Source organism: Condylura cristata, unplaced genomic scaffold (genome assembly GCF_000260355.1).
Source record: "Condylura cristata isolate star-nosed mole 26May11 unplaced genomic scaffold, ConCri1.0 scaffold00004, whole genome shotgun sequence".
In the NCBI taxonomy this organism is placed as follows: Eukaryota; Metazoa; Chordata; class Mammalia; order Eulipotyphla; family Talpidae; genus Condylura; species Condylura cristata.
In genome coordinates this window covers 3,966,749-3,979,141 of record NW_004567105.1, presented here as the reverse complement: position 1 = coordinate 3,979,141, position 12,393 = coordinate 3,966,749, and the positions used below count along the sequence as shown (strand labels likewise).

General features: G+C 64.3%; 1 protein-coding gene across 3 annotated transcripts in view; it reads right to left on the bottom strand.

Moving 5' to 3' along the window:
- NPTXR (neuronal pentraxin receptor) overlaps window positions 1-12,393 on the bottom strand; it is a 17,221-nt gene extending 4,828 nt beyond the window's left edge. The window contains exons 1-4 of one of the 3 annotated variants that reach the window (XM_012720289.1): window positions 12,138-12,198; window positions 11,785-11,873; window positions 3,080-3,305; window positions 1,040-1,287 (exon numbers count right to left, since the gene is read on the bottom strand). In XM_012720289.1, coding sequence (XP_012575743.1) covers window positions 1,040-1,287; window positions 3,080-3,227 — 396 coding nt within the window. In that variant the 5' untranslated portion in view covers window positions 3,228-3,305; window positions 11,785-11,873; window positions 12,138-12,198. Of the gene's footprint in view, window positions 1-1,039; window positions 1,288-3,079; window positions 3,306-8,474; window positions 8,740-11,784; window positions 11,874-12,137 lie in introns of those variants that run through there. The other 2 variants (XM_012720291.1, XM_012720290.1) reach the window with 2 other exon arrangements.

Below are 12,393 nucleotides of genomic sequence, written 5' to 3'. Positions count from 1 at the left end.
TCCCTCTCCCTCCTCCTCTAGGACCCCCACGAGAGGTGCGTCCCTCTCCCTCCTCCTCTAGGACCCTCATGAGAGGTGCGTCCCGCTGCGCCCACCTCTCCAAGCTGCTCTGAGTGTCTGTGGGCTGGTCACGAGTGGATGTGAGATTTTCAGGGAGCCTTGAGAGGCCATCGTGCTTGCAAAAGCCAAAGCAATGGAGCAGAGATTTAGAGATGGGAGTGGGGACGTGGGGGGTGGACGGTTCAAGGGCAGAATAGCGGGGAGGTTAAGAGGTGGTTGCTGGAGCCCACGGCCCGAGTCACCCCTCCCCCACTTGTGTGGTGGGGATGCCCTGTTTCCCCCCCTCTATGCCCCAGCTGCTGGGCACGTACTCCCAGTGCCAGTGGGAGGGTTGCGGTTGGTAGTGTCCAGAGAGCGCTTACAGCACGGGGCCTGGTGCAGGGAAGAGCGAGGCTACCAAGTGCCGGGCTCCTCGGAGCGCCTCGCAGGTAGCTAAGCCATTTCTTTGTGGCCACAAGCCCGTGGGCCAGAGGAAGTGGTCGTTTCTGCTCTACAGATCTGAAACCTGAGGCGTAAGTGACAGTCTGAGGTCACCTAGTGGGCCAGTGGCAGGACCAGGCTGCACACCCAGCATTCAGGCCAGAGCCAGGCCAGGGCACCAGCTACAGCCCACAGGAGGGGGGGCCATGGGGTGTGGGCGCCCCTCCCTCCCCAGCTCCTTCCCCCTCTTCCCTTCCTCTCCTCTCCCAGTCGGGCCCTAGGACCTCATTTCCTTCTGTCTGTCTGGGAGAAAGAGCAGGGCCTGCGGGCAGACACAGCCCTGCTGCTCAGGCGCACGCCTGCAGCACGCTTCCACCAGCCCCCGCCAGTCTGGCTCTGCCTGCCCAGAGCCCGGCCTGGAACCAGCAGGCACCTCCTGTGTGCTGGACACTTAGCAGGAGACTCAGCGCCCCGAGTCTGGGGCAGAGCCGTGAGGCGCTCTGGAGGGGCACCCCCACCCGGCCCGCCCCGTCCTGCGCCGCCCAGTGCCGCGCCTCACCTTGTCATTGATCAGCAGCTCCATGGGGTCGTTGCCCGCCTCCAGCAGCACGATCTCGTTGGCCTGTCCGGGCACCGAGTAGGAGAAAGGGGTGCCCTGGCCGGTGCCGCCCGACCTGGACCGCAGCCACGTGCAGACGGTGAAGGCGTGGAGCTCAGGCAGCACTCTCCGCAGGCGGGCGTACATGTAGTTGTTGCGGATGGGGATGCTGACCTTGAAGGCGTCTGGGGGGCTGTAGGCTGAGGGTCCTGGGGTGAGCAAGGACATGGTGGGGGTCGGCGTGCACTGCTGAGGTGGGGGTCAGGGCGGTCCGGAGTGAGGGCCGCTGAGGTGGGTGGTGAGGCACGGGGACGCTGGACCTGCGCTGGCCCTCGTTCAGGTCCCGCCACCGCCACCGCCACCGCCCAGCCCAGTGCAGCGTCACGTCTCGGTCTCGCGGGGGTCATCGCATCGCCTCCCTCCCGGGGCCGTGTGAGGGAGGGTGGGGCAGGTGGAGCCGAGGGCCTGGCCCACGCAGCAAGTGTCAGCGGCGGCCATTTTTAGTTTGCTGCCACAGACAAGGCTTTCTGCCAGGGCTGGCCTCGTTCGTTCTTGCAAAAAGCCTTGGAGACCGCTGCTGTTAAAATCCTCATCTTACAGTAAGGAAAGCTCAGCACAGAGAGGTTAAGAAGCAAGCTCAAGGCCACACAGCTAGGAAGGGGCAGAGCTGGGATCTCAAGCAGGCAGCCCGGGAAGCCCTGGTCCGCGAGGGGTCTCCAGCTCAGAGCCCGCGTCTGCAGGGCGTCTCTGCCCCCAGCTGTGTCCTCGCTCTGGCCTCTCCACTCCAAAGTAGGGTGTCCACTGGGAGCCCCGGGGCACTGCCCTCAGGCTGGCCCCTCCTGATTCCTGAACCCGGGGCGGTTGGGAGCTGGGGGTGGAAGGCTGGAGCCGGGAATGCAGGGCCCAGTTCTGGGTCGGGCTGGGTTTCCACACGGAAGCTGATGCGGTAAGGCGAGGAAGCGCCTCGTCGTAGCCACTGCAGAGATGAGGCTGCGTCCCAGAAGGGACGGGACTGCCCACAGGCGCGTGGACGGACGTGGCTAGTGTCCTCCCTCCTCTGCCCTGCAGCCTCTCAAGGGGTGTCGCCCCCAACCCTTAGGAGATGCATGGGAGAAGGCTCAGGACTGAGGAGGGACGGGTCTGCCTCTCGCCCGTGTCCCGCTCCTGCCGCGCCTCCCTGCAGCGGTCGCCTGGCTGCGCCCCCCCACCCCCAGTCCTCTCTGTCCTGCTCTCGAGGGCTAGCTCAAGGCCCCCCTCCTCCAGGGAGCATCCTGGGCTCCTCCTCTGCCGTGTCTGAGGCAGCCCCGCTCATCGCTCCTGGCTCCCCCTGGAGCCCCCAACGTGTCTCCGAGCCCCGTTAAGGGTGATCCTCGCAGGACTTCAGAGAGGAAAGGCCCTTGCGAGCTCCTGGTCCCTGAGCCCTCGTTTTCAGATGAGGAAAATGAGCCAGAGAAAGGAGGTGAGCTAGAGCCACAGAGTGACCCAGCGTCACGCGGCGTGACCTGCTGGCGGCTCGGACCCCGGAGCCCCGTGCCCTGGCGCTTGTCCCCAGGCACCGTCAGACATGGTGTTTCTCTGACCCCCGGCAATGCCTGGCGCTAAATGCAAAAGCGTCCTAACTCACGGAAGGTGATACAGTGGCGGTGGACACTGTGTGGACTCGAGCCGACAGAGCTGGTGCTAAGGCCGGGTCCACTGCTTACCGGCTGCGTGGCCTTGGGCAAGTCACTGACCTCTCTGGACCGCACTTTCCTCATCCATGAGCCCCCGTGAGTGTGTGGAGACTGAAGCCGCCGCCCTGCTTCCCAGCCCCACACGATCTCCCTGCCAGGGAGTGCTGTCAGTGACGCCGCCTCCCGCCCCCGCCCGCCTCGTGTCTCATCCTCGGCCACCACCGGCCTCACGTTTGCCCCGGAGCACGAAGCTGTCTCCCGGTGCCCCGCGGCCCGAGGCCCCTGGGGGCCAGGGCCTCTTCCGTGCCCGCTGCGGCCCAGGACCCACCGTGCTCCAGCTCGGCCACGCGGTCCTGCAGGGCGTCCAGCTCCTTCTCCACCTCCTGCCGCTGCCTGTGGCTGCTGTGACTGAGGGCGGCACGCTCCTTCTCCAGGGCCAGCACCTTGGCCAGCAGCTGCCCCTCCAGCTCGTCCATCTTGGAGAGCAGGGCCGTGGGCGCTGCGGGCGCGGGCACCGGGGCAGCTGAGAAGTTCACACGGGCTGGGAGCTCCTGCTGCTCACAGGGCAGAGAAAGGGGCGCGTGAGGGCTCTGGGCGGGGCCGGGGGGAGACACAGGGCTGGCACATGCCCACGTCCCTGACAGGTGAGCCCCAGGTGAGCCCCGCTTCCCCAAGTGCAAGTAGCGGGTGGCGGCGCCAGCCTCTGGCAACAGACAGGTGCTGGTTTCTGGCGGGCTGTTTCCGGGGCGAGTTTATGATGGCGAGCAGCAGGGAGCCGCTCCTGTCCCAAGGGCCCCTCGGCCCATGGCAGGGGTGGGCCAACTGTAAGAGACCCTACGTGAAAAATGTACAAAATGATGTAAAAAAAAAACTGTTATAAAATTAAAAAAAAAAAGACCCTGGATGGTTCGAAGCCCCCGCCAAGCCCTCCATAGCCCGAAGGCTGTACGCTGGCGGGCCCAGAAAGGGGCGGACAGTCTTATCCTAGCTCACCCGTGCCAGGCTGCTCTGAGGCAGTGCCAGGAGATGTGTGTGGGTGCCGGGCAGACCCAGGGTCAGCCTCCTGGAGTGGGGCTAGGGAGGCTGTGAGGAGGATGTGCGGGCCATCAGGTCAAACGCCGGGCAGGCAGCCCAAGGCTTGGATCCAGCTGGAGGACGCAACTGTGTGACTCTGGGCGAACCAGGCCCCTCCCGGGCAACACGGAAGAGCCTGACACAGCTAGGGCCACCTTTCCCCGCCCCCCCCCCCGGCCCATCACGTGAACCCCCGCTCAGCCCCAGGCTGGGCTGGAGGCCCGGTGACCCGCGCAGGTGGGAGAGGCATGCGAGAGCTGCAGTGCCTGCCCCTCCCTGGCGCCCTGCCCGCGCCGTGCAGAGGGCGCCTCACACTGCCACGGGGCTGAGTCGTGACTCCGACACTGACGCGTCACCGAGCCTCGGGGTCCCCTTCTGTAAGACAGCGGGCTCCACTCTGTCCGTTCCTGGGGTGGTTGTAAGGCTCGTAAGGACGGAAGCATGGAAATCACAGCCCACATGGAAAAGCATAATGCATTAGCCGCAGGGAACCTGCCCCTTCCAGAACCTTCCCAGGCAAGTGGCAGGCCAGCTGCCCCGTGCACGAGCTGGCAGCGCTTGCAGGAGGCCTGGACGGGGCGATTAGCTTGGGCACATGCAGTCTCCACGCGCTGGGGGCCGTGTCCTCGGTCCGGTCCGGCTCCCTGCTGTTCTGCTCCCTGGTCCCCGCTGTACCGAGCTCAGCTCGAGACAGCCTGCCAGGCCCTGTTCTTGGCAGCTAACACATGTTTACTCGAATTCTCGCAGCGCTGTGTGCCCCCACTACACAGACGGGGAAACTGAGGCAGAGGTCCTTTTGAATTTTCTACTATGGCTCCCCTCCACTACACCTTCCCTCCCCAGATGCCTCCCCCCGGGGAGCAGCACCACGGGAGCGGGATCCCCAGCGCTGTCTACTCGCTGCCGAGGCGCCGCAGAAGCCGGGTGCGGGTGGCGGGTGGGGGGGCGCACACAGCTGTCCTTCTGCCAGAGCCCCCAGCTCCGCCGCCAGCAGGAAGGCCAGGGAGGAGGAGGTGGGCTCCCCCATCGTGTGGCCCCCTCCCCACCCCCTGTCTGAATCACAAGAACATGACTCCCCGCCGCCCCACTTTCCCATCTGCTGTGGGTGCAGGCTGTGCTGTGTGGGCTTCCGGCCTGGCGCCAGGTGCTTCTGGCCCAAGGGGGAGGGGGGAGCCGGCGATGGCGTCACCCTACTCAGCTCCCGGCGAGGCAGGAAAACGGGCCTTGGAGCCACCGCCTGTCCCCCAGGGCCCCGGGTGGGCTGGAGCCAGAGCTCAGGGCACCAGGCCAGCCCCGTGGTAGTGAGGTCGCTGAGGGCGGCCGCTGCAGCGTCCCCCACTGCTCGCTAGCCCTGCCAGGGAGCCAAGACCCAGCCACCGTCCCCAAGCCCGAAGTCCCCTTTCTCCCAGCCAGAGGGAGGGAAGGAGCTGGACCTTGGGGTCAGGGTCAGCACCTGCTGCGTGTCCTGACAGCAGCAGCCGGGGAGGGGCGTGAGGACGGGGTCGGGTCAGGTCTCGTCTTCCCATGCTGCCTGGCTGGCGCCGGCCAAGCAGCCCCCTCGTGTGAGTGCTGTGCCTCGGTTTCCCCAAGGGCGAAAGGGAGCAGCAGTGACCCTGTCACAGCGCTGCGGCGAGGGTGAGCTGCAGCGAGGGCGGAGCTCGTCCTACGCGTGGGGACCCCACTTGGGACTGCGCCTCAGGGAGGCACTCCGTAAGCCACAGGGCGCGCCACACTTCACTGTGACACAGACTGCGCCCCACCCTGGGCTGGCGCAGCGTGCGGGGCGCTTGCGGGGCGCTTGCGGGGCGCGGCGCCCTGGCGCTCTTTCCGCTTAGCGGTCCACTCAAGGCTGCTTTCAGCTGACGGGGCTTAGGCCGAGGAGGAGCCTGAGGAGGAGCGTGCTGTTATCACTGGTCTGCTAGCTGCCTCTTGGAAGGGTCTGCTTCTCTCCGTTTCCAGCTGTGAGTCTTTTTGTTTCATCGTAATGGGGGGAGGGAGGGAAAGCGCCAGTCAACGGAAGAGCAGGTGGACACCATTTCTGTACAGATTCGAAACTAGATCGAGCCTGAAAAGCACCCCGACTTCAAGTTCAGGAGCGCGGGGACCACCCCGGGGCAGGCCGGTGGCGAGGCCCCTGTGCTGGGTCTGGGTGGGGCCTGGAAGTGGCCTTCAGCCCCTGGTGTGTACCTGGAATTCTTGCCGCTGATTTTCTTTTGGAGCAGCGGGGAGACAGGAGAGGTCGCTGCGCCATATGTGGGCCAGCTCCCTGGCGGGGGAGCCACGCAGGCCACAGCAGCGAGCGCTCAGAATTAACCCCCGCCCAGGAGGGCCTCCCTCAGCTCCTCTGTCCTCCCACGCCCAGGCCTGATACCTGGGCTCCCGCCCGGCCGGAAGGCCGAAGCTGCAGACCCAGCCAGCTGCCCCAGCCTGAAATCCTTCACCGCTCCTGTGCGGACAGAACCCAGCTGTGGGGGAGCGTGGCAGCCCTCACGCCTGCTGCCTTCACACCCGTGGCAGCCCAGCCGCCTCTCGCCCCAGAACTCAGCACGTGCTGTTTCTGCCGCGGAGAACATTCTTCCCGACCCCTCCCTGGCCAGATGCCTGCTCAGCCTGCAGGTAGCAGCGTCCCTGACGCCTGAGCTCAGTGAGGTGCTCTGAAGGGAGGGAAGCAGGGGCTGTCTGGAGGGGCCCCAAGCACGCCCTCACACCTCACTCATTTACTCATTCATTCACCCAACAGTGCAATACGGTGTTGCCGTGGTTACAGGCACGACTGTCACGTGAGGCAGGCTGCGGTGTCACTCCAGGCACGCTGTTATAGGTCCGGGGCCGTGGATGAGCTGTTCCACTCTCCTTTGCCCCTGTTTCCTCAACTATAAAGTGGGGGTAGTAATAGTATCTGCATTTTGGGATCTAAGTCATGAACAAGTGAAAGAACATAGGTCAAGTCTGGCATTTGGCGGTAGCCACCATCACCACCGCCATCAGCGTCATCACTGCTACCATCTCCATCACCGCGACCGTCAGCACCACCTCCGTCACTGCCACCACCACTGCCACCATCACCATCACCTCCACCACCTCCGTCACCACCACCACCACTGCCACCATCATCACCATCATCACGACCTCCATCACCTCCATCACCGCCACCATCATCACCACCTCACCACCTCCACCACCTCCATCACCGCCACCACCACCGCCACCATCATCACCACCTCCATCACCGCCACCATCATCACCACCTCCACCGCCACCATCACCGCCACCATCACCACCACCATTATTGAGAGGCAAGGGAGAAGAGTGAGAGGGGTGCAGGAGGGGCCCTGGAGCCAGGCTGCCCAGTCTGAATCCCTGATGAGTGACCTGGGCAGTTTCTTAGCCTCCCTGAGCCGCACCTGCTCACCTGTGAGTGGGGAAGGAGCAGTCCCAGGGTTCCTGTGGGACCGAACGGCCTGGCCCAGGACAGGGGATGGCTCAGCCCTGCAGCCTCTCCTGGGGTGTCCAGGTGTGGCTCTCAGTTGGTGGGAGGCGGGCTCAGCCGTGCAGGCGCCGTGCCCAAGAAGCCGTGGGCTCTGCCGGTGGCAGCGACGGGACAGTTGGGTCGGGGAGGCTTCCTGGTGCCCCTCTGCTCCCTGCTTCCCCCCAGGCTCAGCAGTCACTGCCTCCGTCTCACCCTAGGCGGGTCCCCGTGCCCCAGTGCCCACTTGGGACTGTGGGGGAGGGAGAAGGGGCTGGTCTCTGTGCTCTGGGTGCCGTCAGGGTGCTGAGTGGGTGGGCAGTGAGGCTGAGAGGACAGGAGAAGGCGCTTTCCAAGAGGCTGGAGCACTGGCAGGGTCGTGACACACACCGTCCTGGCTCCGAGGCCCACAGAATGTGTGACCAGACACCCCAACCTCAGCCCCCCTCGCCTCTCCCTTGGAGGGCTCCTGGGCAAGTTGCTGCTTTGCGAGCTCCTTTTCTAGCACAAAGGCCGTAGCAAAGAGCACCCCCGCCTGTCCTAACATGCCGTGTTGCGTGAGTGCCAGCCAGTCCCTCGGCCCCTCTGGGCACAGCTTCCCGAGCGTCAGGCGAGGGCTGTGTGCCCTTTGCGGGCCTTGTTTGGGTCGGCTGTCTCAATCCCTGTCCTAGGGCTCAGGGGGACTCTGCACCCAGGGTTGTCCTGGGAAGCCCCAGAACTCGCGGGCGAGGGGTGCCAGCCCCTGACCTCACAGCACCTCCCACAGCCACGGCCTGCACAAAATGGCCAACAAGCCCAAGAAGGTGCCAAGCAGCGTGAGTCACAGAGACATAAAGGAAGCCCAGCGCTCTGCGCGCCCACCAGAGCCAGTCGTGAAAAAGACCACACTGAGCTGGCGCGCCCCCGGGGGCAGGGTGCCAAGGCTCACTGCTGCCTGGAAGCGCCCAAGAAGCGCCAGCCAAGGCTGGGGCCACGCCTCTGCCACAACCCAGGCACCCCGCTTCCACGGAGAAACGGGCCGACGGCTGAGAGCCGGCCCAGGAAGGACTGTGGCAGCTTTGTCATCACCCCACGCCAGAAGCAGGCCCACCCCTCGAAGAACGGGGCGCTGAGGAGTCCCCCATGCGTGGGAGTGCGGTGCCCGGGCAGCATGGCCACGAACAGCCGCCAGGACAGGCCAGACCTGGCGTCGGGCCTCACGCGGGCAGCGTCCGCTGGACACAAAGTTGTCTGAGCGGCTGTGTGAAGCCCAGGCCCGGCATCGCTGATGGATGGTGGGGGAGGCCCGAGCTGGCACTTTGGGGGTCGCAAAGGAGCCTTTTGGGGGCCATGATGTGTTCTGAGTCTGGACTTGGGTGGTGCTTTCAGGGGTACATCCATGCGTGAAACTTCATTAAGATTTGTGTGCTTCGCAAGATAGCCGAGCGCTTGCGGATTCAAAGGTAAATACACCTGAAAAAAAAAAAAACCAGCCACCACCACCGCCAGTAACAAGAACAGCAACAAAGCAGTGTCAAGCAGGTCGCCAGGGTAAGTCCTTACAGACACAAAAACTGAGTTCAGAGAGCCAGACACTAGCAGGGGCAAATCGAGGTTCCATGGCTGTGTGGCCTTGGGGCAGTGTCTTAACGTCTCTGAGCCTAGTTTTTCCCCTCGGTACAAGGGGGCTAGTATATCATCACCCTCATCAAAGCTTTAGAAGGACGGGATGTGATGATGCCCCGAGCCTAGTGGGAGACTGTGCTTATTGCAACAGACAGCATGGCCGGAAACCCTGCGGCCAGCACCTCTGTGCCCATCAGCACGATGGCTTTGCTGAGGTCCCCTCTGCGGCGAGGGGAGGCGGCTGGCTCACCGGGCTGGGTTACAGATGTGGTCTGTGTTGGAGAGCTGCTGCTTACACCAATCTTGAAATTCCAGTGCACACTAGATTAACGCAGTGCAAAATGGAACACGAGAACACACATCCGCGCCGGTGGCCATGTAAAGGGCCCCATGTGGCCAGGTGGTTCTTGGCCACAGTCATAAACAGTCAATATCCTGTGACCTGGGAAGTCAGCCTGAAGGAGCCAGTCGATGACTGCGAGAGTGAAAGAGCGCTATCTGCATGAAATCCACCTCCCAACGAGCTTCTAGAAGAAAAAAAACGAGAAGCAGCCGCCGTCTCCAGCAACAGGAGGTGGATGGTGGCCATGGGGCGCGGGCCAGGCCCGGACATGGCGGCCGTCATTACAATGGTCATTACCGGCAATGCCTGGCAACTCTGGAACCACCTCTGCTTTTGGATAAGCCCAAAGGAGGCTGCAAGGGGACGCGTGGTGGAGTTAGATGTATTTTTGCCCTCTCCCAGGCTTTGACTTTGACTTTTCAAGTGAACAGCAACAATAGCAGCACAAATGCAAACAAAGTTGTTCAATGAATAATCTTTAAATGCCAGTTTCTCCTAAGCCTTCAAGTGTGGCACCCCTCGAGGCCTGGGGGGAGAGGCCAGGCCAGAAGCACCTTTGCTCCCCCTTGGTAGCCAGTCCAGCGGAGTGGGGGAGAGGGCGATGCAGGGAAGATGGGCAGGGGTGTGTGGAAGATTATGGAGCAGAAAGAGGGGCGGGGGGTGGGGGGGCAGTGCCATCAGGGAAGGCCCCCAGGAGGAGGGTAACCTAGGCACCGGGAGTCTATAGCAGGCTGACGCATTTGCAGCATAGGGAGCCTCAGGGTGGGCTGGAGGAAGGTCCTGGGGCTGACTGGAAGAGGAGGAAGGAGCAGGTAGAGACCGCGAGGGCCCCTCTGAACACGTCTGAGAAGCAGGTGGGGAGAGGACAGGCTTCAGGCGTGTGCCGGTCGGGCCAGGGGACATCCAGTGGAGGTCAGTGGAGCAGTCAGTGGAGCTGGGAGAGAGAAAGCTGGACACGGAGTGGGTGGGGCACCACAGTGGGACGGTGCTAGATGCCTCCAGGAGGGCTGAGCTCACCCAGCAGAAGCGAGAGGAGCCAGAGGGGCCCGCGGGGAGCCAGAGAAGCAGAGGGGAAGGAGGCTGTGAGTGTCCAGAGCCGGGCGGGCGTGCAGGTGCCCAGGAGGGCACCGTCAGCAGGGGGTGTCAGAGGGGGGTCCAGCGAGACGGGGCCCAGCCAGCCTGTCACCCCAGGGACATCAGCCAGACAGAGCACGTTCTTCTGTTTCGGGGAAGAGTTGAGGGGGAAGAGGGAAAGCTCTGGAAATTCGGAAGCACCTTTCTGGGGGGAAATGTTAGACAGAGGCAGAGCGCCTGGGGTCCCATAGTCTGACCCCACATCTGGTGGGGCCCACATCCAGAGCCCAGACCCTCAAGGGCCCCAAAGAGATTGCTATCTTAGCAGACGGAGGCGGCGGCCACCCCGTGGGGGCCCTCTCCGCGTCCACTACACTCTGAGAGCCTGAGAGGGCATGGCGGGCAGGGCTGCCCTGCCAGGAGGGAGACTGGGGCCAAATCCCAGCCCCAGGGATGCCCCAACCTCAGTCTCCTGCCAAATGCGCAGGTGCCTGGGGAGAGCCTGACCGGCCCTGCCAGCCCAGCCGTGGGAGGAGCCGCACCATCTGGGCACGGGCAGGGGCTGTGGCAGGCAAGAGGACGTTTACTGGAAACCAGTTTGTTTTTTACATTACTAAAGTCTATTTCCACAAAGGAGGATTTGTGCCCACTGGTGTGGGCTGCATTTTAGACATTCGCAATGTGATGCCACTGCCGCCCGCACAGACTGAGCCCTCCTGAGGTGAACCCCTTCGTCCCCCCAACGCCCCCGTGACAGTGCTGTTACCATCTCCACGGTCCAGGCGAGGAGAGACTCTGCCTCCCTCTCCACCCAGGCCCCCTCGCCTGGCCCTCGCAGTCCAGAGGGAGACTGGCGCTGCAGAGAAGCTCCAGGAAGCTCCCTCCTGCCTCTGCCTGTCCAGCTGTGCTCGGTGTGGGGAGCTAAGGGGGCAGCCTGTGCCGTGGCCCCTCCCCACTCCTTCCACAGGTCCAGTCTTGCTGCTCCCCCCTCAGCAGCAGCCTGGAAATCACAGAGGGGGGGCCTGGGGGGTTAGGGGGTCTGGACTCTTGTCCTGGGGCAACCCTTCCAGAAAGGCTCAAGTAGCCTCCCAGGAGAGGACAAGGTCTAGTCAGAGGAGAAATGACTGGCCCAGGGGCACTCGACAGCAGGTGCAGACTCCCATGACCCAGCCCTGGTGGCTGACCCCATCCTGTGCCAGGGACTTGGAGAAAGATGAGGAAGGCTGGAGGAACCCCCATGAGGCTGTCTCCACTCGGGTCTCCACCTAGAGCTTCCAGGTTTGGGGAGGGGGAGCTCGGCCAGTTCGTCACCCCAGCCAGAGCGCGGAACTTGGGGTGGCAAGGGACACGGGGAGTGACACCTGTCTCCCTGCAGCTCATCCTAGCGCTTGACCCAGGGAGTGCCAGTGGGGCTGCTGCCCCTTTGAACGTGCTGGGAAGAGAATGCAAAGGCCATTTAAAGGGGCCCTACCCAGTATGCGCCCAGCCTACATTCCACTCCTCTGCGAATGGAGCCGGTTACGTCCACTCCGCAGATGCCGGACAGGCTCAGAGCGGTTCCTGGAGGGAACAGGAGGGCGATGCGTCTTTCCGGCGCCCCTCCACCCCGCCACGGTCCCTCTGCTGTTCTCGGAGACTTCCCTTCTCCTCCCCGCCCACCCCTGCGACCAGCGCTCCACTCCGTCTGCAGACAACAGACCCGGGGTCCGACTCGCCGGGGCCTCCCAGGGGCCCCGCACCCGGCGGTGGTTGCCCGACGCCCTCGGTGGGCGGCGCCCCTCTCACCCCCGACGAGACCCGAACCGCGCACGGCGCAGCGCTCACCTCCAGGCGGTCGAGACGGTCTCGCAGGGCGCGCACGGCGTCCTCCAGCTCGAGGAAGAGCGCGGGCGAGTCCCAGGCGCCGTCGGCCATGGTGTCCCGGCGGGGCCCGGTGTCCTGCAGGCCGCGCGGCAGGCCGCTCTCGCAGCGGCCCAGCTTGCCGGTGAGCTCGCGGATGGTGTCCTGGTCCGCGCGGATGCGCGCCTCCTGCTGCAGCGCCGTCTGGCGCAGCTGCTCCGCCGTGCTCTGCAGCAGCAGC